The following is a 27021-nucleotide window of genomic DNA, read 5'->3' as shown; positions in this document are numbered from 1 at the left end:
CGCTCGCTCACCCACTTCCCACTTCATCCTCCCTCCCACCTCCCTTCCTGCTGGCTTCCCCCAATTTCACTCACGTCCTTCCAGATAATACTGCCTCAGTAGACTCTTATTTCCGTATCAGCATTCCTCTTGAACAGTCGGTCGGTTGTAAATCCACCACAGCATAAATTTACTGCTTCTGCACGGCCAGCCAACCATCCTACCGGTTGCCCCCTCCCCCCTTCGGCTCTTAGGCTTCCCGAACACAGCTCAGCCTTATATTATTGGCCACACCCGCTTTCTCCATTGTTCTCTTGCTGGCCCCAGTCTGCTTAGTTGTTCCGGAGTTACGATACGATCCACTGAAACAGCGCTTTTGCTGAGAAATGCGGATTCGGATCGTCCGGAGTACGTCAATCTGAACCAGGCTAAAAAAAAAAAAAAATCCGCATACATCACACTACCCCCCCATCGTCGACCAAATGGGCATGTCAAAGACCACCGTCTCTTTTTTTCTCCCAATCTTCTTTTCAACACTCGTCATCTGTGCAATCGTCCTTTGTACCTGTGCATACTGCTACAAACCAAGCTATCTCTTGCGGCTTCAAGGGGGAGGAAGAGACCACGACCTTGAGAAGGCACCACGGGGACGGATACTAGGAATCAAAACAGTAAGTTCCGATGTTCCCATTTTTATTTTTACCTTTATTACTCGGCATTCCATATCTGCTCCAGGACCTTGGGCCTTATATACCCTTTCTCTTCTCTTCCTAATATCCTCCGAACTTTGCGAGCGGCATGTCACTGACGGGAACGAACCCGCAGGAAGTTGCGGGAGATCACCCATCGGGCCGTCCCGGAGCAACAGCTTTCGTGGAAGTCGCTGACGGCGAGGTTATTGACGTCCTCGAAGCGGTTCCCGAAGGTGAAGAAATTGATATCATTGACGCAGATCGACCTTCAAGTTCATCTTCCGTAGATTAAACCCAATAATAGCGGGTTAATATCTGTCGTCGTCGAAGGATTTCTTTCTCTCTTTTGTGTTGTGTTTGATTGCAAGTTCGGCTCGTTCTTCTCTCTAGTCAGCGGGTAGCACATTGTTTTTTGGACGTCCTTTTTTGGGTCATTATTTTTCCTTACTGTACCCCCCCTCCCTTCCTAATAGTTACGAAATGGGGTTGAGTCAGCTTCGGTGGGTACCGTATCCCCTTCCAAAACATACCTTCAGACACTAACAATAGTAGGTGTTTTACGATCGCCATCACCGTTCTAGCACTGATCTCAAATGGCCTCTCCGCCTGTTTATTCCAACAATTCTCCAATAAGCTTTACCAAAGTTCGGACAGCCTTGTTTTTTACAGTTACTTTGCAACTTTCGTTAGTGCTCTGGGCGTCCTGGGATCTACCAAGGTACGTACGTTCTTTATTCTAGCCATTCCGATTTCTCCGTTCGTTAACCTTTTTCTTAGCAACATGCCTACGCTTTGTCGATATTTGCCAACTTCTTTATCATAGATAGCATAATATCAGCACTGTCACGGTCCATCATACTATATGTGTTCTCAACTTTCCGGGGCTATATCTGTGACGACAACTCGGGAATTGACGGAGGGTTATTGTCGATGACGCTACCTCACGGCACCTTCCACCAGACATCTTCGGACCGGCCAAATAGGGTTAGTGCCTCACTATGGGATGGCAATTGGGGTTGCATAGAGTTGATGCGAATTTCGGTCATGGTTGGCTGGGTTTCCCTAGTAGCTACTACGATCATCCAAGTCTTCTTTGCAATTCTCGTACGCCAGTATGCAAACTCATTATCCCTGAAGAGACATGGTGACCCTGAAAGTGTGACTGTTTGTTTCGGGGAATCTGTCAGGGAGATGGACGGTCTGCCTGTTAACCAGAATGGTGGTCCTCACCGTGCCAGGAGAGCTTCAGCTTCCTCGTGGACACCACCTCGAGAGCCTGAGAAGGTTTGTTAAAGATGATATGAATTGCCAAGCAGTTGCCGGAGGGAGACTGTATCCAAGACGTGTATAGAATATTCCTTGGGGGCGAAGCTAACTGTCGTGGCATAACTGGCACCCCGAGATGGGATAAAAAGCAAGGGGAGCAGATGGGCCGTCGGTTGGGGGGGAGGGTCTTTCGGATTTACGACATGGGATATCACTTTGTGGCTTTTGGGGGCTTCCTTTTTTCCTTTTTTCTGGGGTACTTGTACTCGTACATCTACCGGTACTCGAGTACGAGTACTGGTTATGGTGGCACGGAGTTCTCTTTTATATGCTATGTACGGAATGCTTGTACGCATGCGTGTATGTATGTATACTGATGTTATGTGTAAATATAATGATTTAGTATTGCAATTCTCATCTCATTTGACAACCCTCCACAGCATTGCTACTCTATCAATTGGTTGGGCACCCATGGGATGTACTATGAGTACGCGGAACATCAGAACCTGGAAAAATCTAGATCCGGTCTAGTTTAGTGGGAGCAGAGCTGGATCCCATATGGCTAGCAAGATGCATATTTCCAACCCTTAAGTGGGGACATGCGCCCACGTCCGGAAACCGCGTATCTCCCTAATACCGGTAACCAACAGTCCCATGGCCACGAGATGTCTCCTCTACCATCCCATCCTGCCAAACCGGTGATTGTAGCCCCATCCATCCAACAACAGCAACAATAATAATACCGGTACTATACCCCCTTCCCTCCCACCTTTTCTCTCCCACAGCCTAGCCGTTGCCAAAGCCCCCACAATAACGACAACCCTCCCATACCGTATCACAAAAACGGCACACTGCTACTCAAGTACGCCTCCCCGTATCGCTGCCCCCAATCAACAAATCTGCCCGAGTGATATCCAATGACGACCCGTTAGGTTTTCCAAGACTTCCAAGAAGGTCGATCCGCCAACCCTCCCATCCTTATATTATTGCCCTAATGTTTGTTCCCCATTTCCCAAAAGCACGACCGAGGGATGGAAGGGAATAAACTGGAGGGGGTGAATGATGGGACAACTTTGTCTGTTTGCTTGTGAACGGGCGGGTGGTCGGGTATCGGTACTCTGAGTACTGGACTCGAGATTGAGCCCCGCGCTTGGGTGTTGGAGTTGCCGTTGCTGGTACTCGTACTGTATGGTCGGCACTTTTTTCTTCTTTTTATTTTTTATTAAATTTTGTCTTAAGCGGCTGGAGGGGGGTTGTTTTCGGTGTTCTCGGTTCCCCCCTATTCGGTGTAGATATTGGGCGTCTTAGCGCGAGGCCCCGGTAACAGGTTCATGGATTATCACTCGGAAATCGGTGGCGCGATTGTTGTGGGGGGATCATGGGTCGTTAAAGGGGTATGCAAAGTACCGAGAGAGGCACCCGAGTACAGTCACACCTCGCTGTCCCGGATCTCGATAATCCGGATACCTCGCTGTCTCGTATGAATCTGTGAACTTTGAATTTCCTTCCAGCAAAGCCTGGCTCGTTGTCCCGGATCCCTCGCTGTCCCGGACGGATTCTTCAGATTTTGACCGTCTGAGATAGCGAGGTGCGACTGTACTCGAATACAATGCCTCAATTGATCCCAGAAACTATTGATAAGAAGGAAGAAGAGGCGGGGTGTTTAAAGAATAAACCCCTAAATCATAATACTTGTACGGGTACTCGTAAAGCCCCGGCGCTTTTCCGGTGGTGGTGGCTTTGGGAGAACCGAATTCTTTGGCCTTTTTTCTTTTTGTTTTTCGATTCGAGTTTCGGATAGGGGGGTGGGTGTGGGGCGGGTCAGGGTATCTTGGAGGTTTCAGTGGGATTAAGGATCAGAAGGGGGGAGGGGGAGGGTATCATGGAGCTGGGCTTGCCCTCGGCGGCGGTGGAAGGGAGTGAGTACGGTGCGTCGTTTGTGGTCGGCGGGTGTCGTGCGATACAGGTGCTTGAATATGGTGGGGTTCTTATTGATGAACACAGGAATACTTGGGCCGTACCGGTGTTGTGAGAGTACGAAGGGTGGGAAAGAAGGACGATGGATGAATTGATGTGAATACAAGCATCCAAGAGCACAGGTAAATAGTAGGCGGACAGGTGGGTAGTCTACTCGAGTGCAATGAGCAGAGTCAGTGTACGGGGTATCATATGTGAGTGAGGCAGGGTCACTCTTGCAGTGAATGTAGGGTTAGGTGTGGAATGCCATACCGGTATTATTGTTGATTGCTTTACTTTCCTGTCGGTCAGCACTTGTGAGAGGGGCTGCTCATCAGCACAGACAGGCAGACAGGCAGCAGACAGGAAGGGGAGAGAGTGAGGAAGGAGAGATGGGAGGCTGTTCACGTGACAGCACATTTCGGTAAAACTCAGGCCCTTCTTCTCCCCTCTTTCTCCGGGGAATTATCAAGGTACTGGCCACTGCTTCGAACTGGTTAGTCCTTCCTGGTTTGGATATGTGTGTGGATTTGTTGTCAGATTCCTCTTCTGGGAAAGGGGATCATTTTTTTTTTTTTTTTTTGGTCTGGCTGGTCTGGTCTTGTTTGCTCCTCCTGCTTGTAGTCGAGTAGACTACCGGTACCGAACGGTAGACTATTCTTTCAACTCTCCCTTTCCCCTGTGGATCCTTGGTTTGGGAATAGCGGAAATTGAGGGGGGGGTGATAGTTTGTGAATGGCACTGCTGATGGATTGCTGTGTGTACGGAGGGAAGTACCGTATGCACTGCAGGCGGTAGAGACAAGTATCATTTTGCTTTGCTTCCGGTCTGTTGGAATGGGGGGTGTGCGGTATTCAGTGGTTTCTACTCGAGTAGAGGTCGTCTGGTGAATTGAAATTTGGCCGGCAAAAAGAAAAAGGAAAGAAAATTGATACCGGTACTGTATCTTCCTTCCCTCGCCTACAAACAACAATCACGTAAATCCATAGATCGACTGATCCCGAAACCTTCCTTCCTCTAGTCGCGACGCTCGCTTTTGCTGCTTTGCTGCCCTCTACCCCTCCCCTCCTCCCAGTGTTACCACCCCCGCGAAAAAAATGAAAAGCTGTTTCTTCTTTCCTTTTCCTCCCACTCCTTCTGGGGCTTGATATGGCGTCACACACGAGATCGGCAAGTTCGAACTTTTCTTTTTGTTTCTCCTCCAAGCGGTGTTCCATCTGGACTTTCTTTCTTTCTTTTCTTTTCCTGTTGCCTGTTGTGTTCTCCTTTACTTGTACGCTGCTGCGGCTGGGAAAAAGATCCACCGCGACCACGCTTGTATCGATTGGGGGGTTTAACACAGTCGTTTGGATATCAATTGGTTCGCGAAAAAGATGAAGCGGGACATTTTTCATCAAGGGGGGGTGGAGGAGGAAGGATGGGACTAAACTTGGTGTAGCAAAACTTCATTTCACCCCCAATACCGGTACTCATGTGAGCCCCGGCATCGCACTCCCCGGCGGTTCGAGAGTGAATTCTTGGGAGGCCTCCCGTTGTTGGTGAAGGTGTCAGCGGGGGATACGGGTGCGGGCTGCCGGTTCAACCTTGGGTTGGGGTTCGGTCGGTTGCTCTCCATCCTGGCCAGGATGCCGGGTGTATCAATTGCGTGAGAGAATTTTTTTCTTTTCTTTTCTGGGGGGAGTCACCAGCACAGTGTGATAGTAATATCGTGCAGATACTCGTACTCGAGATATCCTCATGGTGTTGCACCCTAACGAGGAATATATTGAGGGTGGAGTGTTGCTTTCCTTTCTCATTTCTTTCGTTTTCTGGAAAGCTGCCAAATTTTAAACCCCTAGTATGATACAAGCATGAAGGAACGAATTTGCCCTATCACACTGGTATCATATCATATATACAGACGATTTTATTAGGATAGCGGTACGACATAATCTTTTGTTATTTCCTTTTGCCTAGCCTTTTGATTACTGTCATCCCAATGCGAGTGATTGGTTACTTGGGGGAGCGTATCGGGTTAGACCCTATCCCTCTGAAGGTGAAACAGGTCAAATTCAACTTCTTTTCCCATCCTAATTTCGGGCGTGTCCTGGGTTTTTGTTGTGGAGTTGCTCGGGCACAACACATGTGTGCCGAAATATGATATTGCTTCACCACATGCAGCTGCACCACCAAACTTGTGCTCGAGTGCCCCTTCCACGGGTAAGTTAACTTACACAAAATGCAAAGGGGTGCACCGCATTGGCAGAAGAGGTCTTGAGCCAAATCCTGACTCCAGCTCTCTACGAGTAACCTACCCTCTGCCCTCTCTCTACGGAGTTCAGGCACAGTATCATACCGTACCGGTAGTTGAGTCTCCACAGCACAGGACAGGAAAACCAGATCGATGATTCGATACGTTGTTGTCCGTACCTAAAAAGCCACGCTACGGAGATTCTTGCTTGACCAATCGATTTCTCAATCTTTGCTGGTTACAGTATTACTCGAGTATTGTTCAAGTTGCTGGCAGTCTTCTCAGAAGGTTCCGTAGAATGTTCCATCCGCTTGGATCACAGAAATTTCTTCCAGGTCTTGGTGAATCGGAGATGTGGATGGATTTTGAACGAGTCCCCCCGGGTGCAAGATCAACTTCAGTGGTGGTTCCGTACCGTATTTGTCGTTGGAGACACCGTTGGTGCAATGTCTCTCCACCATGGCTATCCTTATTGAAGTCTCTGTTAGGTCCTATTAGGGATCCCAGCGGAGAGCAGGAAGAGGAATAATAAGAGAGGAAGGATACCGGCACTCGAGTACAGCACTGGCAATCAATTATTTCGACAGGTTAGGTGTTATTATCTCATTCCTTGCTAAGGTGAAGGGTGAAAAACTCAGTTTGCTCGAAGCAGATAAAGTGTACTCGAGTACAGTACCCATGGCTGCATGAAAGATTGTTTTTTTAAAAAAAGGGCGACAGTCATAACAGAACCTCAGAACCTGCCCAAACCAGCCCGCTCAGTGGCATGGGTTGGTCACAGCACAGTACTTTTAAGCCCAAATTTAGCCAATCGAGAGTTTGGCATTCGAATTCGGGGGCTGCAGCGGGCACCAAAGTGCTGGTGGGCGTGGAGCGATATCCTCCTCCATCCCCCACATCCCGCGACTAAGCCCGAGAGCCTTTTTACAATTTTATTGTCGTGGTCCTCGTTTCTCTTTTCTGTCTATCTCTCCTTACAAGGTATCATTCTGGCTTAGAGAGTTGGTTGCCTCCGTTGTTGTGTCGACTTCGGTTTCGCAGCAGAAAGTTCTTGTCATCATTATTTCATTTTATTTTATTACCTAAATTTTCTACTTTGCTAGCATACTGTGACTAGGTTTGGGCAGATTATTACCTTTTTAGGGTATATTGGTAGACTTTTTCTTTCTTCGTACTAGTATCTATTGTGGAGGATTTTTTTCGACTTTTTCTTTTTTCGCATTTTCCTCCGTTACCCTTCTTGATACTGTATTTTGTTCCCTTTTCTCCCTTCACTCCCTTTTACTTTCCTCGACCGTCTTTTTGTCCACTTGCTGGTGCAGCTCACGGGCCTTTCCCTTGCCCTTTTCCCGCACCCCGTCGTCACTAGTTGAACCCCCCAAAGAACCAACCCCCAAGCCCGGACTCTTTTCGCCTTCAACACCCAACCCCCCCGTCCCCTCGCTCTGCTTCTCTGCCAACGGCACAAGAACTCTCTTTCCTCCATCTATCCTTCTTCCCTCTATCCTCCTTCTCGGCTTCCTCCTCTTCTTTTCTCTTTCATCCTCTCCCTTCCCCTCCCGATCCTTCTCTCGTTCGCTAGGCAGCAGAATATTCTGCAACGTCTGCTACTGCGTGTTCCTCATCGACACTTATACAGTCTGCCTGTGGTACGTCCATTTTTATTTTTATTTTCATCTTGCAATGTCGTCGGTCTGCTCCACGTTGCTCCTGTTTAGGTCCACACTTATATCCCCCCCAATAGAAAAATAAAATAAAAAGTTTATCTATATGATAATCTTTATCCCCTCGTTTTATTCAATGCTCGAATACTAGCACTTTCCGGAAACCAAGGATATGAACCGATCGCTAACATATCTTGCCACCTTAGCATCACAGCAGGATCGAACGTTCTTTTAAGGGAAAACAAATCCATCCCACCTTCCTCACTTTGATTGTCCTAGGCTTTGTTTAAAGCACGCGGTTGCTCGACTTTTTGATCCTTGCACTATCACCACTACCCGAAGAACACAATCATGTCTTATTATGAGTCTCAAACCTCCTGGCAAAATCAATCCAACCGTCCCAACTGGGACCCGAGGGCTGCCGGCTCGACTCCTGTTCAAGCGCATTTTCCACGATCCCACGCCTCCGACCCCTCGGATTTAACTGTTCGATACACTGCGTCCATGAAGCCAGAGGATCCATCTGCTTTTGGTTCTCAGCTCGATGGTGATTACCTGTCCCGTGTTACCAAACCCTGACCCATTGGCCACGATACTAATTTTAGTTTGTAATTTCAGAGGTTGACCGAGCGGTTGATAATCTTGTGAAGAGCGGTAAAATGTTTGCACCGCAACGCCGCGACTCTCTCCCGGTCATGGGCCCTCGTGGATTCCCGGTTGAGCATGGTGAGATAACCTGGTTAACCTTTTTTTTTTTTTTTTTTTTTTGGTTTCGTCCCGGGTTTTCTTCCCCGGGGAATTTTAAGCTAACTTGTTTCCCTGCTTGGTTTGATTAGATGCACGTATGGTTGCACCCATGCCTTCCCGTCATTACTCTGTTCAGGAGTTTGACGTGATGCGTTCTCAGTCTGCTGCGAACTTGCAGAATTTTTACGCCACCCAGCGTTTTCAGCCCCGCCCGACGGAAGCCGAACAGATGATGCAAGCGAAGCGGAGATTAGCGGCTCAGCGGGAGCGTGATTTACGCAACTATCATCAGGAGCAGCAGTATAATAGGAGTATGTCTTCGAAATCTCCTAATCTTGCGAGAGACCCAACTTATAAAGGTCCTCTAGCACTCCTGGCCGAAGTTTCTGGTTACGGCAAAGATCGTGTTATGAGCCCTGGCGCTATGAGCGAGGATGAGAGGCGTGAGTTAATCGCCCGCCAGCACCGTGCCCTTTATACAAGCGGTCATTCTGAAGGATCTCATTCAGAAGACGGTGTTCCTTTGGACGAGGGTAACCCACCCAGAGGAACTAACCCCAACTCGAACGGGCCTTCTGCGCCAGGTTCCAACGCCGGCGGTACACGCGGGCCTTCCCCTATGTCGTCTGCATTTGACCCATTCGGTCATCAGAACGGAAGGATCGACTCTAATGCCGTCCAGACCTCCGGGGATCAAAGCCAGACTGGAAATGCCATATCACCACCTATACGATCCCGGACTAATAGTGCTTCTTCACCTTCATCAAAGTCTGCATCGTTTAGTCTATTTGATAATGCTCAGGCACAGTCTAGTCGTACTTCTGCGTCTTCACCGGGTGGCTCGCCCCCTCGTTCCCAGAGAATATCTACCACTCCTGTGACCTCTTCAGGTGTTGCGCCTATTGGGACACGTCCAAACGCTCAGAATCAAAGTGGCGTCGCTAACAACAGCAAGCGGGCCAGTCCGCCCCTAAATTCACCGCGTTATAACTTACAGCAGGAGAATGATCCCTTTAACAACAGCAATGTTAATAAGGAGAGATCTTCACCCGCACCTTCTAACAACTCTGCCCCAAATGGTCAGGGTGATGGACTTGGCTGGAGCAAAGTTTGGGGCTCCGGGACCAAGGGTCTTAGCGTTTGGGGGTAAGTATTTAATGTTTACATAGCTGGGCTTTCTTATGTTAAAGGGTGTTTATTCTTGATGCTTCGGGGCGCTGTGTCTTGGGAGGGCCTGTTTAAACTGATTTTTTAAGTTTTTTAAGTCTTGTAATTTGTTTTTTTTTTTCTTTTCTGGGTCGGGGTATGGATACCTAAACGTGGGCAGAGGGGTTTTCTATCAACGGCGAAGTCATTTAAAATGGTTGTTCTTTTTTTTCTCCCTACATTTCTTCAGGCGAAGATCGAGATTGTCATGGGGAAGAGGTTTTCGAGCTTTGCGGGTTTAAACTTCGGGGTTTGGGTTTTGTTCGAAAAGATGGGGCATACTGGCTTTGGGTGGGGGTGGTGGGGTTGACGTACGTACAAAAAATGTTGGCATATGGCTGTGGGGTTGGGTTTTGTTTTTGTCTTTGTTTCCTTTGATTCTTTTCTCATTAAAAGCGGCTTTGCGACCCTGGGGTTTACGGGACGCTCGGAGGGATCGCATCCGGGAATCGAAAAAATCTCAGCATCTACGGGATAACGACGAAGCACAAAAAAAAGCGTTGGTACTCAAAAAGAACGGGTTAGGTGCAATTGGTGATTTGTTCTGAACGGGTTGGGTTTTTCATTTCAATTGTTTTCTTTCTGTATTGGGTGTCATTGGGCTGGTGTGGAACTGGTTTTTCATTAATTGAGGTTTTTTTCCCGCCAATTAACTTGCTGCTCATGTTCTGAATTGTTTTGAACAATAGCTTTTTTTCTCGTCCCCCTTCTGCAGGATCCTCATGTTTGTGCGGTATTTGATGAACTTCACGCATGTTACTTGCTCTCCCTACTACCAATGAGATTTTATATCTCACAGGTTTTGGAGTGTTTTTTTATATTGTCAATGATTCTCTTTCTTTTCAGTAGTGCAATTCCTCGCATTAACCCCATGTCCTAATATCTCCCCACATCTCTACCTGTTTCTTCACCTCAATACTTTCCAGCCCGCACTGCAGCAGATCAAAAATGGGTGCACTTAGTATCTGATCTTTACGGGTCCGGCCGAACAAACAAAAAGCGGAAGAAAAAAACAGAAAAGCATGAGAATATGAAAATGTGTCGACAAAGACGGAAAGAAAGGAGGGAAAGGGCGAGGGAACGGATGGGGAAGGGAAGACAAATATAAATCATGTAGTCCAGTCAGTCATGTATTGTAGTTTAGAAAGGTCCGGGGAAAGGGGAGTCTGTGGTTATTTGGTTTGGTTTGGTATGTTATGGAGAAAGGTATTCTTGAAATATGATATTGAGCTCTTTTTATACAGTTTTTGCAGAACAGAAGTTTGGGTGGGGATTTAGATTAGGAGGTAAGACACCTGATACTAGCTAGCGAGTCGGTTTAAGTAATTTAGGTTACCACCTAGAACCGTACCTATTGACATAACTCACTACGAGTACCCTACATCTTTACAGCCATAAAAAAAAAACTCCGGACACCGAATACTCTAACCGCGCCTCACCCTTTATCCTACACTCCCCTTCACTTCACTTCTCCCCTCACTCACTCACCAACGACCAACCCCACCCCACTCACCAACCCTGCATGAATAAACTACCCGAACGCGGGGGGTCACTCCTGGAAAGTGCAACAATCCCTTCCTTCCCTTCCCTCTCTCCACCCACCCACCCCATTTTCGCGAACCGCAACGCAACACCAGCAACGGCAAAATTGACGTCTGCCAAGTCCTTCTGGGCGGGGTAATTTGTGGGTTTTAAAAAAAGAATTTTTTTTTGGGGGGGGGCTTTTTTTTCCTTTCTCTAATCTTTTGGTCTCGGTTGGTGACTAAGGAAAGTTGAGTTGGCGTTGTCGGGCCGACGGGGGGTGGTATGAATGGCACCATAAGATGCATACTCGGGTACCGGTACCATAGAAGGGAGGAGGGGGTTGGGCAGATGGCGCTGCTTGTTGCCGTTTTTTTTTTTCATATCTTGCTTTGTCTGGAGTTGTTGTTTGGATTCTTAGGCGGTAATTTTGTACTCGTACTATACTGTATTGGTGGATAATTAGTTAGGTGGTAAATATACAGGCATAGGGAGGTACCGGTATTGTCATAGCGAAAACTTTTCCGGTATCGGTACGTACAGTACCGTATCGCAAACTCGTGCATACCGTGTTGTAATTTTGGTTCCTTTGCTTTTCTTGGATGGTAGGTTATTGCGAGGTTTAGGTTAAAAGTTAATAACCTGATGTCATGTTAGTGCCAATGTGCGTCTCAGTCGGTCGGCTGCTTTTTCTTTCCGTTCTCCCTCTCTCTTTATTTCTTCCGTTCCTCGTCTTTTCAAAGCCCAACCCCTCCCCCAACTCGCACCAAGTATGCGACTCGCAGAGTTCCTTCCTTCCTTCCTTCTCCCTTTTCGCATTTCTTCGCCGAGAAGCCCCACAGGCACGGTGAAGACCGCCCGCCCACCCGACCTAGCATCTATCACATCCCAACAGTCGGGGTTGGAACCATGATTGGGGGTCTTGGACGCTTCGGTTGGGTTATTTTTGGATACTGCAACAGCAATCATAACTTATAGTGACTTGAAATTTTTTTTTTTTGGACAATCGCAATCGGGGGAAAAAAATAACTATTTAACATGAACAATCATAGATGACAATAAAAGAATCGAAAACCCCGACCAAACCAATCGAGGAAATGAAATGGGGAAACACCGGTCCGGGGGAATGACATAAGAGAGAGAGAGGGAAAGAGGGGCATTATATATGGGGAGAAAGGGAGAAAAATGCCATTTCGGACAGTGAGAAAACGAAAAGGGAATCCCATATTTACTGTATTTCTCCCCGCCTCTCTGACCAACTTGACACAAAGAGGGGGGAGGGAAAAGGGGGCAAGGAGATAAAAAATCCACAATGAAAGCTTCCAGAAGAGAAAATATAAGAAGGTATAGCTATAAGGTGAAATGTTCCCCCTTTTTCGTTAACTTTTGTACCACAGGTTTCCGCTAACCTGGAAATGCATGATCCGGATACAGAGGGCTCCAATAAACGCGAACGCCAACCAGAAAGGGAGATAAAAGAGATGGAAACGCCATGAAGCGATGGTGCAAAGGGGATCAAATAGGTAAAAAAACATAAAGACTCCATCCCATTTTCCGTGTCACAAAAAGTAAATGGTGTGAATGAAGGGGAATGAGTGTGAATGGACAACACAGGAACCGATTAATTTTCAGATAATAAACCCCCGTGACACCGAGCAATGAACAAATCCGGCAAAAAATGAGAAAGGAGATACAGACCGAGAGAGCGACATAAAGGAATTTGGATTACGCCTTCTCTCCGTACTGCTGCTGCCACCGATTAATTTTACTTGATAAAAGCTCCATCATCTCAAGGGCTCCCGGTTGGATGTTTGAACTCAGGGCCTCAGCTGCCTCTTCTAATATCTTCCCAGTTCCATTGCCGTTGATTTGAATCTGTGGAAGGGTTTTGTCACCAGAAGAAGACGATGTTGGTGTTTCTGGATTTTGCGGCGTAGTGGCATTGCTGACGGGTGTTCCCTTCTCTTCCATCCAAGCCAAGTAGGCATAGATGTCACTTGCTCTTGAACTTGCCATCTCAATCTGGGTTCGAGTGATGAAGTCCGAGATGCCGCGAACCCGCCTTCCCATCTCGTTTATGCTCATTCTTGCTTGCGGAATTCTCGGCTTAGTTGGCTTATCAATGATGGTGCCGTGGTCCATGGGTTTTGAACCCTGATTGCCCCCAGCAGAAGAATGATCTCGAGTCATGACATGAGGAGAAGCTCCACCATTATCACCTGGATCTTCTGACTGGCGATGGCGATGGTTTACACGGCGACGTCCGCCATGCCCACTGGTGTTCCCGTTGCGAGCAGACCGTTTGGCCGGCTGTTGGGGGGTATCTGGCGCAGTCTGCACGGTGGGTGGTGGGAGGATAACTTCTTCTATAGGCTTGTTTGTTGCCCGATTGTTGGAACGTGGAGGAGGGTACTCGTCTGAATGTTCTGATTCTGTATTTGATAAATCATGGTCAGGTCATGTTGTCCCTTCTTTAACAGCAGTCGACAATATTGTGCCCGAGGGTGAGATTTTGGCCCGACGTTAAGCCACGTACCTTCTTTTCTAGCTTCCTTACCCTTATCTCCGTTCCTGTTTCTAGTCGAGGTACGTTTCCCTGCAGCAGATAAATTTACGTTCGAATGACGAGAGGATGCGCCTCGCGACTTTTTGGTCGAACAGGGGGCTGTAATTCCTTTCCCAGGTTTTTCATCACTTGATTCGATGGGCCCATTGGTTGGAGTGTCTGGTGAATCCGAGGTTCTTCGTCGTTTCGAATCCTGCTTTGGTCTAAATGATTCTTAGTCATTTCGTTTGTCTAGGGAAAATCTAGAATGAGCAAAGGTATACATACTCGTCGGAGCCTTCACTGGTACCTCGTTTTCGGCTTCTTGAACTGGTTCCACGTGTCGAACTCCCAGAAAGTTTGTCGTTCTTGCTTTCCTCTAAAACTTTTTTGAGGATAGCGTCATCATATTCGGCATCACGAGAGTTCATGGTAGTCCGACGCTTGTGAGGAATTTCCTTGTTATTTAGGGGTGATGACGGCTCTGAGTGGACTGGCAAATAAAGGGATGTTCTCATTCTATTGTAATCTAGTTAGAATCCATCAAGCAAGAGAACTCCATAACAGCTTCCTCATGATCGAGGCTCGTTAAAAGCCTCAGCCCAGAGAAAATCTCCTTCACAGGGATGGGAACGTGAACTTACCCAGATTTACTGGTCCCCAGCTTGTGCAATTCGGGCTTACATCGCTCACAATAGTAGTTTTCTGGAGTGGACGCACTGTCAGTGATTCCTACGCAAAAACCGTGTTGCCAAACATGGCACTGGTCACACTGAATGAAGAGACCGTCCGAATCGGCCTGATCGTCATCACCAGCCTGGTACTCCTGATGACCGCAAATACAACGTGTGACTTCGTCTTCCTGTGATCCTGCATCGTCAATCTCTTCATCGCCTGTACCGTTGACCTCTGCAGTGGATTCTAGACGAGATTCGAAAGGAATCTCTCCTTGGTCTCCACGCCTGGAGTGGCCCATTTCGTGGTCGCCATGAGAGTCATTTTCGTGGTGCTTTTGGAGGCGGCCACGATTCGATGAGGTCGATGAGGAGGAGGATGAGTGAGAAACTGGCGCTGGATTTGCTGTAGAGCGCGCGCGGGAAGAGCGGCGAGGAGAGACCATGATTGCTGGCTCGTAAAAGGTGAGGGCGAGGTGAAGGTAGAGGAATGGGAGATGGGGGGTGAGGGGGGGGATGAAGTGGGAAAGGGGAGAGTAAAAACCGAGCAAAAAGCTGGCGAAGAGAAGCCCCGAGTGTGTAGTGGACAATAGCAGAGATTGAGCTAGAAGACTGGCAATTAGGAACTCCGAGAACGAGGTGGGGTGAGTAAGAAGACAACGAATTATGGTGGAATACTGAATAGAAGAAAGGCCACAGAGGAGGGGGGACGAGTGAGCAACAGTTTCATGGATAGGCGTGAGGGGGAAGCGGGCAAGTGTGTAAGAGTCCTTAGGGGAGCGTCAGACGGGGGGGCGGTGGGAATAACTTTGTGTTGAGAAAGAAGCAGGAGTAAAAAGGGCAAAGGAGGGGAGAAAAGAAGAGGCGGAAAGAGGAGGGTGAGAGTGACGAGGGGGAAGGAGGGAGGGAGGGAGAGACTGGCGGACTGACTGACTGATTGACTGAGAAACTCCGGGAGAGGATGAGAGAGGCCGGACAAGAACACACAGAAAGGCAGCACAGGGAACTAACTGCGGCCATAACTTAGAAGCAAAGTGGGCGCGCGACCGCGCTAGCCCGAAAGTGGCACCCTGCAGCCTCATTTTCCACCAATGAAAGATGACTACTGTGACCCTGCAAGAAATGCAACGAAATGTCAATTATCGGGGAGAAGGCTTCTCGCGTGGATACAGATGGACTCACTGTTCGCCTACGATCATCACCGTGCCCATTAATACGGCATTCTCAACATGTTTTTTGATATCCGCTCTGTGAACGGCGGGTTGTGGGGTCAGAATACGGCTTCATCTCAAGGGGGAAGCAGGAGAGCCAAAGCAGCGAGAGCAGCAACAGCAGCAACAGCAGCAACCGCCAGTTATCCACCCCTCTTCGCCTTCTCAGCCGGTGTACCGTTGTTTTTTCCGGCGCAGGGTCTCCGAAGCTTAACCAATGAAGAAACGAAACAAAAAAAAAACCGTCTCTTTTCCTTTCCTCTATTATCATGACATTTCTCGATAAGAGACGTTTCTGGTGAGGGAGTTGTTGAAAGTTTGGAAAGTGGGGTCTGAATAACGATTTATTCGGGCCTGGTACGGTAGTCACGGCTGTGGCCCTTCTTTTTTCTTGCCCTTTGGTGGAGGGGTAGGAGCGAAACGTAAATTTAGGTCATCGGAACTTGGGTTGGAGCTGGGAGGAAGGGAGGGTATCATAGAACAATTGGGAAAAGCGGCTCTGAGAGGGAGTCTCAAATCAACTCATAACGAGACCTAATTTGGTGATGACAACTTGTGTGTTGCTCCTATTATGGGGGGAAGAAGGAAAGAAAAAAACATTGCATTTCTTGGCATTAGACATCCTTCCTCTTCGAACACAGTATGTCCACCACCGAGCTCTCTTGCCTTTACAAACCCTCCGTTCCTGGCCCTGAGATCCGACACTTTTTCTTCCTTTTTCCTCCGATGGTGTTTATCGCTACATACCGTATCTCGACAGTTGTCCCGGTAGTAATCCCTAAATAACGCTGGAGAATGTGGGATGTTTTGTGCCGACTGATGTGGGTAAAGGGCCCGAGAATTCACTATATGCTAGAATCCAGCATATTTTTGGAGGTTGAAAGTTCATATATCTGTTGATATGTTCCTTTGCATCGCGATAAGGCCTGAGGGTGCGAATTAATATTGCCCTTTAGAACCGTTGGTTGGGATATGGTACAAGGATTTATCGAGGCTCTTCTGCGTGCCTGCTGTTGTTTGACTCCGACTGGATAGTTCGATGCTCCTGCAAGTTGTGTGAGGAGACCTAACGGCCTCTGTGTACCATACAAGTCAAAAACGGCCTCGTAAAGATGGGAAACAGCAGTCCGAAATAATCCACACGGTCCCATTCATCTTAGTGGAATTATGTTCTCAACTACATCGGTGCACCCAGACGCCGATACCTGAAGCCTGGGTCTCGATAAGATAAGACGTCGTGGGAATCCAGGCACGGTGCAATCCCATGTGTCGTTCTGTAAGCTCGGGGACGTAAAGCAAAAAAAATAAAAATTCTCTGAACAATGCACTGGATACAATATCCTTATAATGCGTTCACCAGGGGAGGGGATCTCTAGACACATGACAAAGGGTAGACTATTAATCCGTAGCCCAGACTCAGCCTTGTAATGTCCGAGTTGTGGTCAACTTGCGGCTGTTAGAATGGCTTGGAGGTGGGGATCTAATTTTCCAGTGGGAACATAAGCATTCAAGTTCGAGAAATATTAGAAAAGGAGCAACTGTGTCCAAATATTAGAGGACGGAAAATGAAGATCTGGGGCCGCTTAACCTCTGGCAAAGCCGAATGGTACAGTATGATGCGTCAATCAAAAATTAAGAATTTAAGGGAGAAGATGGCCAGATGGCCTTCGGTGGATACCACTGGGCTGTGGTTTTTAAGAGGGGGGGAGTGTGGGAGCAGTTTGCCCAATCAAGTAAATTTAGTGCCGAGACCAAAACCTAGAGAGACTCCAACCAGCAGGTCCCACCTCACCACTCAACTCAACTCACTACGCTTTGGAGAGACCCCACGTCAGTCTCTCACATATTCCCTACTTTCTTTCTTTCTGCTGTATCATCTTTCCCTGCAGCTACATCTTCTCTGTTGACTGCAATCTACTGTTATCCATCCATCTTTCTTGAGTCTTAGCTTCCACTTCGTTTGCCTGGTGTTCTAACCATCTTTGAATTTGCCCCTCTCATTTCGAAAGGCAAGTTCCCCTCCTCCATATTCTTGGACATATTTTTTTCTTCTTTCTCTACATATAGATGAACGATGGCATGCGTATTCCTATCGCATACGTGATCTCATAATTTTTTTCTTCTGTTGGTGTCCATGACTGACAAGTTCTTGCACTTCCATACAGGTCACCTCAAGTACCTACTTTCCAAGACGTTTTTTTGGTCGATATACAATTGCGTGGACACGGACTGTGAATTGTCGGCTCATCTATCGCCAATATGTCGGCCGCTGTGGGTACGGAATATCCCCATCTATCCTTTTCCCGCTCCTCCTCTTGCAGGACCCCTCTACACTTAATCCCATTCCTCCCCAGATATGCTTGTTGCAGCAATTCTACCTATCAATACAAAGGAAGTACTGGACTCAAATAAATATTTTGTGGGGAACAACAGATACTAGCTATAGTTTGGTCCATGGGAGGCCCATCAGACCTCTTCCGAAACGCCGACTTCGTTCCCGATTGTCCGACGATGCCAATGCCGCTTTGTTTGGCCCCCCTCAACAGCCCACCACCCCACTATTCTACTTTCCCTATAACAATTACGCTGGTGATCAAGCCATTGGTGGAGCTAGTGTTTCTGCCGGATTTGGTTTGGGACAGCATAGTGCAGGGGATAATCTTCTGGATTCCTCAGATGAGGAGGACAACTCTAATGCATCTGTGTCGCGTGGGGTCGGTAGCGGGGTTTCGGGAGCTTCGGAGAACACGCCGGGTCAGCCAGATTCTTATGAATGGTCAGAAAACACCAACAACAAAAAGAAAAGGAAGATACCGACGCCGGCGAATCCTGGAGGCAGTAGTGGGGGTAACGGAGGAGGAGGTGGTGGTTCCCATTCATCACCGGGGTTTTCACCCGCGTCCACGCCAACTCCTCGAAATCGTTGGAAGCCTAGTGGGTCATCTCAGCGCTCTCCATTGTCTACCATATCTACCGGAAGCCAGGGCTCTTTGAGAAGGGCTGGTAGACGTTATCCATCTTCTCCTTCGGTAGAGACCTTTACTCAGAGGCTTCCGGATAGACGACCCTCCAGTGTTGATCCTGTCACACCCTTGAAAGGCAGTCGTCGTAATGCTGGAGCAGCGGCAGGTGTAGGACCGCCAAAACAAACTCAATTTACTTTTGTCTGCGAGTCACCAGTGTCAGCAAGCCTAGCATTTTCCTCTACAGGTAATAAGTCCACGAATGCAAATACACCGGGTGACAGTTCTGGGTACCCAAAGTCCATGCATACTGTGGGCACTCAGACCTCCCCAAGCATATCAGATACGAATGCAAATTATCCTCCCGCCCCACAACAAGTTAAAAAAAAGTCCGGGAAAACTAGGCCCGCTGCTACTTCGAGACAGGATTATGCCCTATTGAGACGCCGCCGTCAGGAGGCTTTGGGCGGGGGAAATAGTAATGGCGAAATTTGGATTTGCGAATTTTGCGAATATGAATCTATATTCGGCGAGGCTCCAGAGGCCCTTATGCGGCAGTATGAAATCAAGGACCGCAAGGAACGACGAAAGCTAGCTGAGAAAAGGCGCTTGCTGGAGAAAGCAAAACAAAAGGGAAAGAAAAATTCTGGCAAAAATGGATCTGGCAAGAAAAGTGGTTATAGTAACGGTGTGCATCACGGTATCAATTCTGGGACTGCACCCCCACCACCCCCTCCTAGCGCCACCGATTCTCAAGGTACCCAAAGCGACAATACCCCACTTGCTAGTGTGGCCCATACACCGGCTTTGAAGCCCCAGAGACATAGTCAGCAGGTACAGACTGAGGCTTACCTGGAAGACACCAGTAGTCATGTCAGTGGAGGAAGGGGAGCAAATGGGGCCGGCGGAGGAGGCGCAGGTGCAAGAAGCAGCGGCGGCGGAGGAGCCAGTCTCGGCCTCTCATAGCAGTTTGGGCAATGGAGGTGGGACTTAGCTGTCCGCCTTCATTCCTTGATTTGGTAGGCTATTTGGCCGAGCTTTTGGTTTTGTTTCCTTTGCGGTTATTTTACCCGGTCCCTTCTTTTCGCATGGCTCTCAGGGCCTAGGGATGGCCATATGGTGGAAACTCCTGGAGCGTGATTGAGGGTTTCTTGTTCATCTCGGTTTATAGGCCGGATTTATTTTCTTCCGTTTTTTGTTACCGCTTATCCCCGCTTATTATATTTCTTATTCATTTCTTCTTTTCATTCTTCTAGCCTGAGATTAAAGCAAGTGTTTGGTGGGTTGTGGGCTCAGGACCCAGAGAATTTGGGTTCTTTCTCTCTTTCTCTAATAAGTCGAGTTCCGACGGCTAGATCTTTGCTGCTTTGTTTTCCTCCTACCTGACTAGGCGGTATTGCCTTCGCAACACGCTTTTCTAACTTACCTATAGGTTATGGAGAGTTGCCCCTCCCCTTTCTGACGGCTTACTCGGCCTGGGATCTTGTTCGTGGGGTGTGGGCAAGGTGTTTGCTGGAGTTTGTTGGAAACAAAAGTGATATTTTTGTGGCATATCAAGGACGTGGTATGTGGGGTGGGTTATGATACTTTGGATTCGCTCTGGGAGCCAGGTATGGCTCAGGGGGAAGTAGAACCGAATCTGATAACTGCGGTGCACTTCTGCTCGATTATTTTACTTTCTTCAAATCCTAGTTGCCACTACCGGTATATGCGTCACTTACTGTACTGTAGAGTAACTTGGAATTTGTAGTATAGTGTGATAAGATATGATAACTTGTGCTAATTCCATCATTGATATCTGGGATGCCCTACTGGGGATAAGGGTTTCCAGATCGTACCGACGCCAAGCGTCATTATAGGGCTAGGGTAGAGAAAAAAGTTAGGAGAGGCTCTCAAGTTAACCCACAAATCTTTTGCCTCACCAATTACTACCCCCCATTATCCAAGCGACAGATCCCGCGATCATACCATCATTAGTGGGTTGGCTACCACAATTCCCCCGCAATCATATGCTTGGTGTATAGTTTCGCTTACCTCGAACCACCTCTCAGGCTAGAAAGCCATCCATTTCCCCCTCGTCAGCAACCCCACCATCAGTAATCTAGTACACTAAGCAAACAACTCCACATCATGGCATTTGCGGGGCAGACACCCACAATCATTGTGCTCAAGGAGGGTGAGATGGCTTTATATATCTTCTACTCACTCCCTTCCTCCATAGGGGGCGATTAAACTGACACCCGGGGTGTTCCACCAAATAGGAACCGACGCATCACAGGGTCGTGGTCAAATAATTTCCAACATCAACGCGTGTCTGGCTGTCCAGAGCACCATCAAGAGTACTTTAGGCCCCTATGGCGGTGATCTCCTATTAGTTGATGCCAATGGTAGGCAGACCATTACAAATGATGGAGCTACCGTGATGAAGGTTTGTGACCGAGTCCTATTAGTCCTACCGCCACCAATTATCTGATATATTGGGATATAGCTATTGGACATCGTACACCCCGCTGCGAGGATATTGACAGATATCGCAAGATCGCAGGATGCTGAGGTTGGAGATGGAACTACCTCCGTGGTGGTATTAGCTGGCGAAATACTCAAAGAGAGCAAAACCTTTATCGAAGAAGGTGTCAGCTCTCAGATTATTATCAAGGGTTTCAGGACTGCTGCTAGGCTGGCGGAGAATAAGATCAAGGAGATTGCAGTACGGATTGAGAAGGGTGACCGGCGCGATACTTTGTTGAAACTGGCTACAACAGCCATGTCTTCGAAGTTGATCAAATCTAATTCGAGCTTCTTCTCGAAGAGTATATTCACCCCTGACGAGTTGGAGTATATAGGCTTCGTGGTGTGTAGTGGCTGATGGGGGTGCCTAGTGTGCGTTGATGCGGTTATGTCATTGGACCAGGAATTACTGAGTGAGAAGCTTATTGGTATCAAGAAGGTTCCCGGTGGCGGTTTGCAAGACTCACTGTTCGTCAATGGTGTCGCATTTAAGAAGACTGTGAGTCTGCCGTCTTTGTATCACAATGATGACTAACTCTAGCAGTTCTCTTACGCCGGTTTTGAACAACAACCTAAATCTTTCAAGAACCCAAAGATTGTATGCTTAAATGTTGAGTTGGAGCTGAGTGAGTCTACTGAATCTCCGCGATGTACGACAGAACTAACCATTATCTATAGAGAGCGAGAAGGACAACGCCGAAGTCCGAGTAGAGCAGGTTTCGGAATATCAGGCAGTAGTAGATGCGGAATGGCAAATAATTTTTCAGAAGATGGAGGCTTTGGCCAATACAGGAGCTAAAATTGTTCTCTCGAAACTGCCTATAGGTGATCTTGCAACACAGTACGTGAGGTGTCGGACAATGAGTAATATCGAAACACTGCTGAGATTCTCCACAGGTACTTTGCGGATAGAGATATCTTCTGTGCTGGGCGAGTTGCCTCTGAAGATATGGACCGTGTCATCCAAGCTGTTGGTGGTGCTATACAATCCACTTGCTCGGATATCCGTGAGGAACATCTGGGAAGCTGCGAGCACTTTGAGGAGCGACAGATCGGTGGTGAGCGTTACAATTTCTTCGAGGGCTGCCCAGAAGCAAAGACTTGCACACTTGTACTCCGTGGAGGAGCAGAGCAGTTCATTGCAGAGGTGGAGCGTTCTCTTCACGACGCCATCATGATTGTTAGGAAAGCAATCAAGAACGATTACATCGTCGCCGGAGGTGGTGCTATTGAGATGGAGCTCTCAAAATACCTCCGCGAGTACTCGCGCACTATCGCTGGTAAACAGCAATTGATCATTGGCGCTTTTGCAAAGGCTCTTGAGATCATTCCGAGACAGCTATGCGACAATGCTGGCTTTGATGCTACGGATATCCTCAACAAGCTTCGGATGCGTCATGGAAAAGGCGAGACTTGGGCTGGTGTGGACATTGTTAACGAGGGCATTGCCAACAACCTGGAAAGGTTTGTCTGGGAGCCTACTGCGGTTAAAGTCAATGCTATACAGGCAGCGACCGAGGCTGCATGCTTAATTTTATCAGTCGACGAGACTGTCAAGAACCAGGAATCAGAGCAACCCCAATCTGGACCTCCGGTATATCACAACCTTCCATCGGTTGCTTTACGATTGCTAACCATATTATAGATGCCTCGTGGAGCAGCTCAGCGAGCTTTAAGAGGAAGGGGAAGAGGGATGCCCCGACGGTAGAGGGTAAATGGGTTATTCCAAAGGCAGTAGTGATGAGCGACATGCACCTACACGGATATTGAAAATTGGATGTGTTCATAGATAAAAGCAAACCATTACTTCACGATCAAAAGGCCTCGCCCGGTCCCGCAAAGATATGTAACTCTGTTTTGCGTGAAGAAATTTACTCCACTATCATACCATAAAAACTGGAACGATTGAGAATGACGCTAGGAATTGTACAGTAGAGTTTCCCTTTTGGGCCACGGGGAGAAGGCACGGTGAAGGGATTTCCCTTGCTGGGGGTAAAAATAAAAGAAAAATACAACAGACGATATCATACTGGTATCATATCATACTAGGAGAGGCAACTCCAACGTCCTAGCGAGATTCTCGATTATTCCGGTGGGCCTGTTCGTTTGCTTGGTGTATTGCACAACCGCATTGAGAGGGGCCGTGGCCAGATGGGCTAAAATAGAGGCATTGTCAACCAAGGATATATTATATCATACTGAAAGTCAAGCCAAAAAAGCCCCAACAAAAAGACTTTTTCTGGGTATGATACTATATCATGCTTATTATAATCCATTTTCCAAATATTTAAATTTATATTGATTGCCTACCAAAATAGTTTCCACCACACCTCTCATTCTATCAAATCCAAGTCTATCTGACATTGCCCTCTCGATGCTTCTCCGCCTTCGACTATTATCCCCAAGTAACTAGATTCCACAATTCCTGCTCACTTGCAGAAAATTAATTTTGTGGCAAGCATTGTAGCAGGCGGTTGCTGACCAAAGCTCGTTTCATGACTCTTTCCAGGTCAGGTTGTTTCCCAACGTAATCTAGTTATAATATTTTGAGCAATCCACTTTTTCCACCGTCACTAGTTGCTAGGCTACCTACGAGTATAGTACTGTATGATACACCTGTTGCTTATTGTTGCACCTAGGTCTACTTGTATTTTCTGCTAACTGCTACCTAAGTCCTCATGCATGAGGAGACCCCTGTTGATGTAATTTTTTTTGGTGGGAAAAAATTGGAAGAGTATCTGGAGGCTTCAGGTTGTTTTGAAATATATATATATTTGGGTCATTCGAGGAATAAAAGACTGCTGAAAATCCATGAGCATTTTGCTGCTCATTGCTATGTGAAGCCCTTTCGACGGTATGCATGTCTCGGCCAAGAATGGGATCTGAAAGGTAGCGGTGCGCACAAGAATGCATGGTACTGAGAAGGGTTTCTCATTATTTTTGTCGTCGGAGGCCCGTCCCGTCCGTCGGACCGGGCCCAATCCAACTGACGCCGTCTGAAGTGTATATATATAAAAAAGGAAACGCATAAATCCCCGCCCAATCCTCAGCCGGCCCTCTCCAGCACCAAAACTACAGACTCTGTATCAACGAAACGTTATCCCCTTTGAGTAATATCTGCCCTGATTCCCCAACCATCATCATCAGCTTCAATTTGCCACCGGAAATGATAAAAAAGAGTAAAATAAAAACAAACTAACCTAATTCCCTCCGGCTCTCCTCTTCGTCCTTAGTCTTGAGCTTAACCTCCACCGCATCGTCAATGACGAGGTTCATGAACTCATCGAAGCCCTATAGACGAGATAGCCATGTTAGCGAGTGGATGCGGGAGGGAAGGGAGGGGTAGTAGTAGTACTCTGATCTTTCCCTCGATGCGGATGGCTAATTGCTCGTAGAGCCATATTTGAACCGTTGCGTGGGATTGCAAGAGTTTGAAGATGAAGTTGATTGGTGGGAGGAGGACGCGCCGACCGCCGCCGCCGCCTCGAGATGCCATTGCTTTTGGGTGGTTCGGAGAGCTTTGTGTGTGAGGGTGAGGCGGGATGGAGGTAGTGGTGAAGGTAAGTGTGTTAAGGTGGGTATGACACCGGTAGGTGGCGGTGGTGAGGTTGTTGGCGGTTGCTTCGCTTTCGGGTCGGCTGTGGGTGCTATTATGTCAGCGGGTTGTGCTGGGTGCCAAGAGTCATTGGTTGACACTCGAAGTTTAAGTTTAGACTACTATTGGAAGTTTTAAGTTGATAATATGAGCCTGTCTCAGTAGAAAACCCACTCTCGGGCAAAGTTGTTGTTAGCAGAAAAGTACATGGCAACCAGAGTGACCCGCAAAAAATATTTTGAGATAGCATTAGTTTTATAATAACACAAACTTTAAACTACTACTATACACTCAAAAAAAATTCAATAATTTATTTGAATGCTGTACAATTTAGTTTGACACTTCCACTACAATTCTATGAACTTAAACCTTTTAAAACCAACTAAACTATATACTTTTCCTTGCCTTTTTGTTTTTAGACCCAGGTGGATGGCCTCTTCTCTTTGGAATATTAGTTGAACTCTCACCTTCTATACTTGAAACAGCTGCTTTATCATTGTGCTTATCTCCTATGTCTTCTATGGTTCTGGTAGTTGGCCCTGAGTGGAATGTAGTTACATTACCTGATTGCTTGATTCTTCCAACTTTGACTAACTGAGCTTGTTGAATAATATCATGTGAGGGCTTGGTATATAGCCATGTAGATTGAATATGCTCTAGAGTATAAGAGCTGTACTTACTCCATATATCAAATCGCTTCTCAGGCTTCAAACCAATTGGCTCTAGCTCTCTTAGTGCTAGAGTACTCATTTGTTCTAATGTTATCCCGGACTTAGTAAGAGCAAATCGCTTCCACTCATCTAGTGGAAGATTCTTTGCCAATACGGTACCTGGGAATTCCTTAAGGAAAAGAAAGTTATGAAAGCCTTGAATTCCTTTTAGTAGCTTGAAGAGTGAATTAAGTAATTCTTCTCAATCAAAGAATACCCCATGATCTGCTCTATTATCAAAGAAATTAACTGGTTTAATCATATCATTGGAGGTAGAACTTGTCACAGCTGCACTATAGTCCCATGGAGTCCAGATATTCTTTCTTGAAGCATTGTACTTAGCTGTTCCAAATCCACGATCCACTGAGTTTCTAGCGTGACCTTTAACTTGAAAGCAGAACTCTATACTGTCTGTCCACCCCTATTGGACTAACCAGCAGAGATATACTGTTATTGTCTTGTTCTTATTTTGGCCTCCACAATTATCTGTCCAAAGATATATATGGGGCTTCATCTTACCTCCAGATGTCAAGTAATAGTGAAGGAGAGATACTACCTGATTTGGGCCTTTTGGTTGCTGTGCCTCAGTATATAGTAGATGGTGATGCTGATTATGTTACTTATTCTCATTGACAATTCCAAATTAATACAACTTAAAAGGTGAAAAGAAGTACCATTGACCAGGCTGTTGAGGGAGCTTTGGTATCTCAACTACCTGCTGGAAGTCAAATGAATAGCAAGCTGTATCCTTTGGATAGCATGTCGCTTATAAGATAGTGGCCTCATAAAAGTCTCTACACTCTTGATATTTCTTATGATGCTGATCAAGTTCCTTTTGAGTTTGTATTAGCTTCTCATCATGTGTAATCTATTAGGCGGAGACAACTTGATAGACCTCAAGGTTGTCTAGGCTAATCAAGATTCGTTTTTGTAGACGGAGATTGTCTAGGGGCTCGGACTTTACTGGTTTCATTTATGAATACTAGGAGCAAAGTAAAATATGTAAAGTAGGGTAGAATCGTAAAAACAATATTATATTGTTAAGGTCTCTTCTCCATTGCTTGATGATGTCTAAAGCTTGGGAGGCACTTCGATATTTATATTCCGTGTCTGAGTGTTTGCAGACTACATTTATTTATCATACAACTATGTACTTCTTCAATCGTAATTCACGACGTTGAGTTTTCTTCCAAGGTGCGAATATCTGTGAACCCTGAAAACCATCACACCCTCTTCGGTAATTACGATATTTCTTCTTAGGAAATGTACTGTCCCCAATAGTAATATCCCGATTAGCAGAGTCTTTAGACTTATGGCCTAGTTCTTAAGTTGAACTGAGTTGGTTCCAATTGTCTTCACCATTGATAAAATGATCAGTTTTATCCACGGCTATATCTGCAAAGATGGTTGTTATTACAATCATCGTAGGTCATCTGACTCTGATCCTTTGTAACTCCATACCCAACCGATAAAATTTCTCTGGATGACTTTCTATTAACTCGCAGGAATCTATTCTACCAGATTGGTAATTAATCCCTCGGTCGGCAACCCTTG

At 46.9% G+C, this 27021-nt stretch overlaps 7 protein-coding genes; 5 read left to right on the top strand and 2 right to left on the bottom strand.

Moving 5' to 3' along the window:
- Positions 1-82: 82 nt before the first annotated feature.
- On the top strand, positions 83-2348 carry GSTUM_00000058001 (uncharacterized protein). XM_002835293.2 has 5 exons: positions 83-650; positions 805-954; positions 1062-1171; positions 1224-1389; positions 1449-2348. Exons 1-5 carry the CDS (start codon positions 462-464, stop codon positions 1962-1964), a joined length of 1131 nt encoding a protein of 376 aa, XP_002835339.1. The 5' UTR covers positions 83-461; the 3' UTR covers positions 1965-2348.
- Positions 2349-4962: 2614 nt separating this feature from the next.
- On the top strand, positions 4963-5821 carry GSTUM_00000057001 (uncharacterized protein). XM_052355754.1 has 2 exons: positions 4963-5538; positions 5608-5821. Exon 1 carries the CDS (start codon positions 5043-5045, stop codon positions 5268-5270), a length of 228 nt encoding a protein of 75 aa, XP_052211682.1. The 5' UTR covers positions 4963-5042; the 3' UTR covers positions 5271-5538; positions 5608-5821.
- Positions 5822-8138: 2317 nt separating this feature from the next.
- On the top strand, positions 8139-11085 carry GSTUM_00000056001 (uncharacterized protein; the record flags this gene model as incomplete). XM_002835291.2 has 5 exons in its annotated part: positions 8139-8334; positions 8406-8513; positions 8624-8845; positions 8903-10373; positions 10430-11085. The coding sequence occupies 4 exons, from the start codon at positions 8139-8141 to the stop codon at positions 9682-9684; spliced, it is 1308 nt and encodes a 435-aa protein (XP_002835337.1). The 3' UTR covers positions 9685-10373; positions 10430-11085.
- Positions 11086-12986: 1901 nt separating this feature from the next.
- On the bottom strand, positions 12987-16139 carry GSTUM_00000054001 (uncharacterized protein; the record flags this gene model as incomplete). XM_002835290.2 has 7 exons in its annotated part: positions 15663-16139; positions 15492-15593; positions 15159-15421; positions 14451-15084; positions 14095-14325; positions 13798-14030; positions 12987-13693 (listed from the first exon to the last, which is right to left on the bottom strand). Exons 1-7 carry the CDS (start codon positions 15689-15691, stop codon positions 12987-12989), a joined length of 2199 nt encoding a protein of 732 aa, XP_002835336.1. The 5' UTR covers positions 15692-16139.
- A 1361-nt stretch (positions 16140-17500) lies between these two features.
- Positions 17501-19620, top strand: GSTUM_00000053001 (uncharacterized protein; the record flags this gene model as incomplete). XM_002835289.2 has 2 exons in its annotated part: positions 17501-17791; positions 17857-19620. Exons 1-2 carry the CDS (start codon positions 17759-17761, stop codon positions 19618-19620), a joined length of 1797 nt encoding a protein of 598 aa, XP_002835335.1. The 5' UTR covers positions 17501-17758.
- Positions 19621-20587: 967 nt separating this feature from the next.
- On the top strand, positions 20588-22984 carry GSTUM_00000052001 (uncharacterized protein). XM_002835288.2 has 8 exons: positions 20588-20830; positions 20916-21082; positions 21143-21464; positions 21534-21661; positions 21707-21788; positions 21841-22003; positions 22060-22756; positions 22808-22984. The coding sequence occupies exons 1-8, from the start codon at positions 20785-20787 to the stop codon at positions 22868-22870; spliced, it is 1668 nt and encodes a 555-aa protein (XP_002835334.1). The 5' UTR covers positions 20588-20784; the 3' UTR covers positions 22871-22984.
- A 1088-nt stretch (positions 22985-24072) lies between these two features.
- On the bottom strand, positions 24073-24741 carry GSTUM_00000050001 (uncharacterized protein). XM_002835287.2 has 3 exons: positions 24518-24741; positions 24363-24453; positions 24073-24284 (listed from the first exon to the last, which is right to left on the bottom strand). The coding sequence occupies exons 1-3, from the start codon at positions 24656-24658 to the stop codon at positions 24235-24237; spliced, it is 282 nt and encodes a 93-aa protein (XP_002835333.1). The 5' UTR covers positions 24659-24741; the 3' UTR covers positions 24073-24234.
- Between the last annotated feature and the right edge of the window lie 2280 nt (positions 24742-27021).

The sequence above is a fragment of the Tuber melanosporum genome, assembly GCF_000151645.1.
Source record: "Tuber melanosporum whole genome shotgun sequence assembly, scaffold_102, strain Mel28".
NCBI classification, from domain to species: domain Eukaryota; kingdom Fungi; phylum Ascomycota; class Pezizomycetes; order Pezizales; family Tuberaceae; genus Tuber; species Tuber melanosporum.
This window is presented reverse-complemented; position numbering and strand designations above follow the sequence as displayed.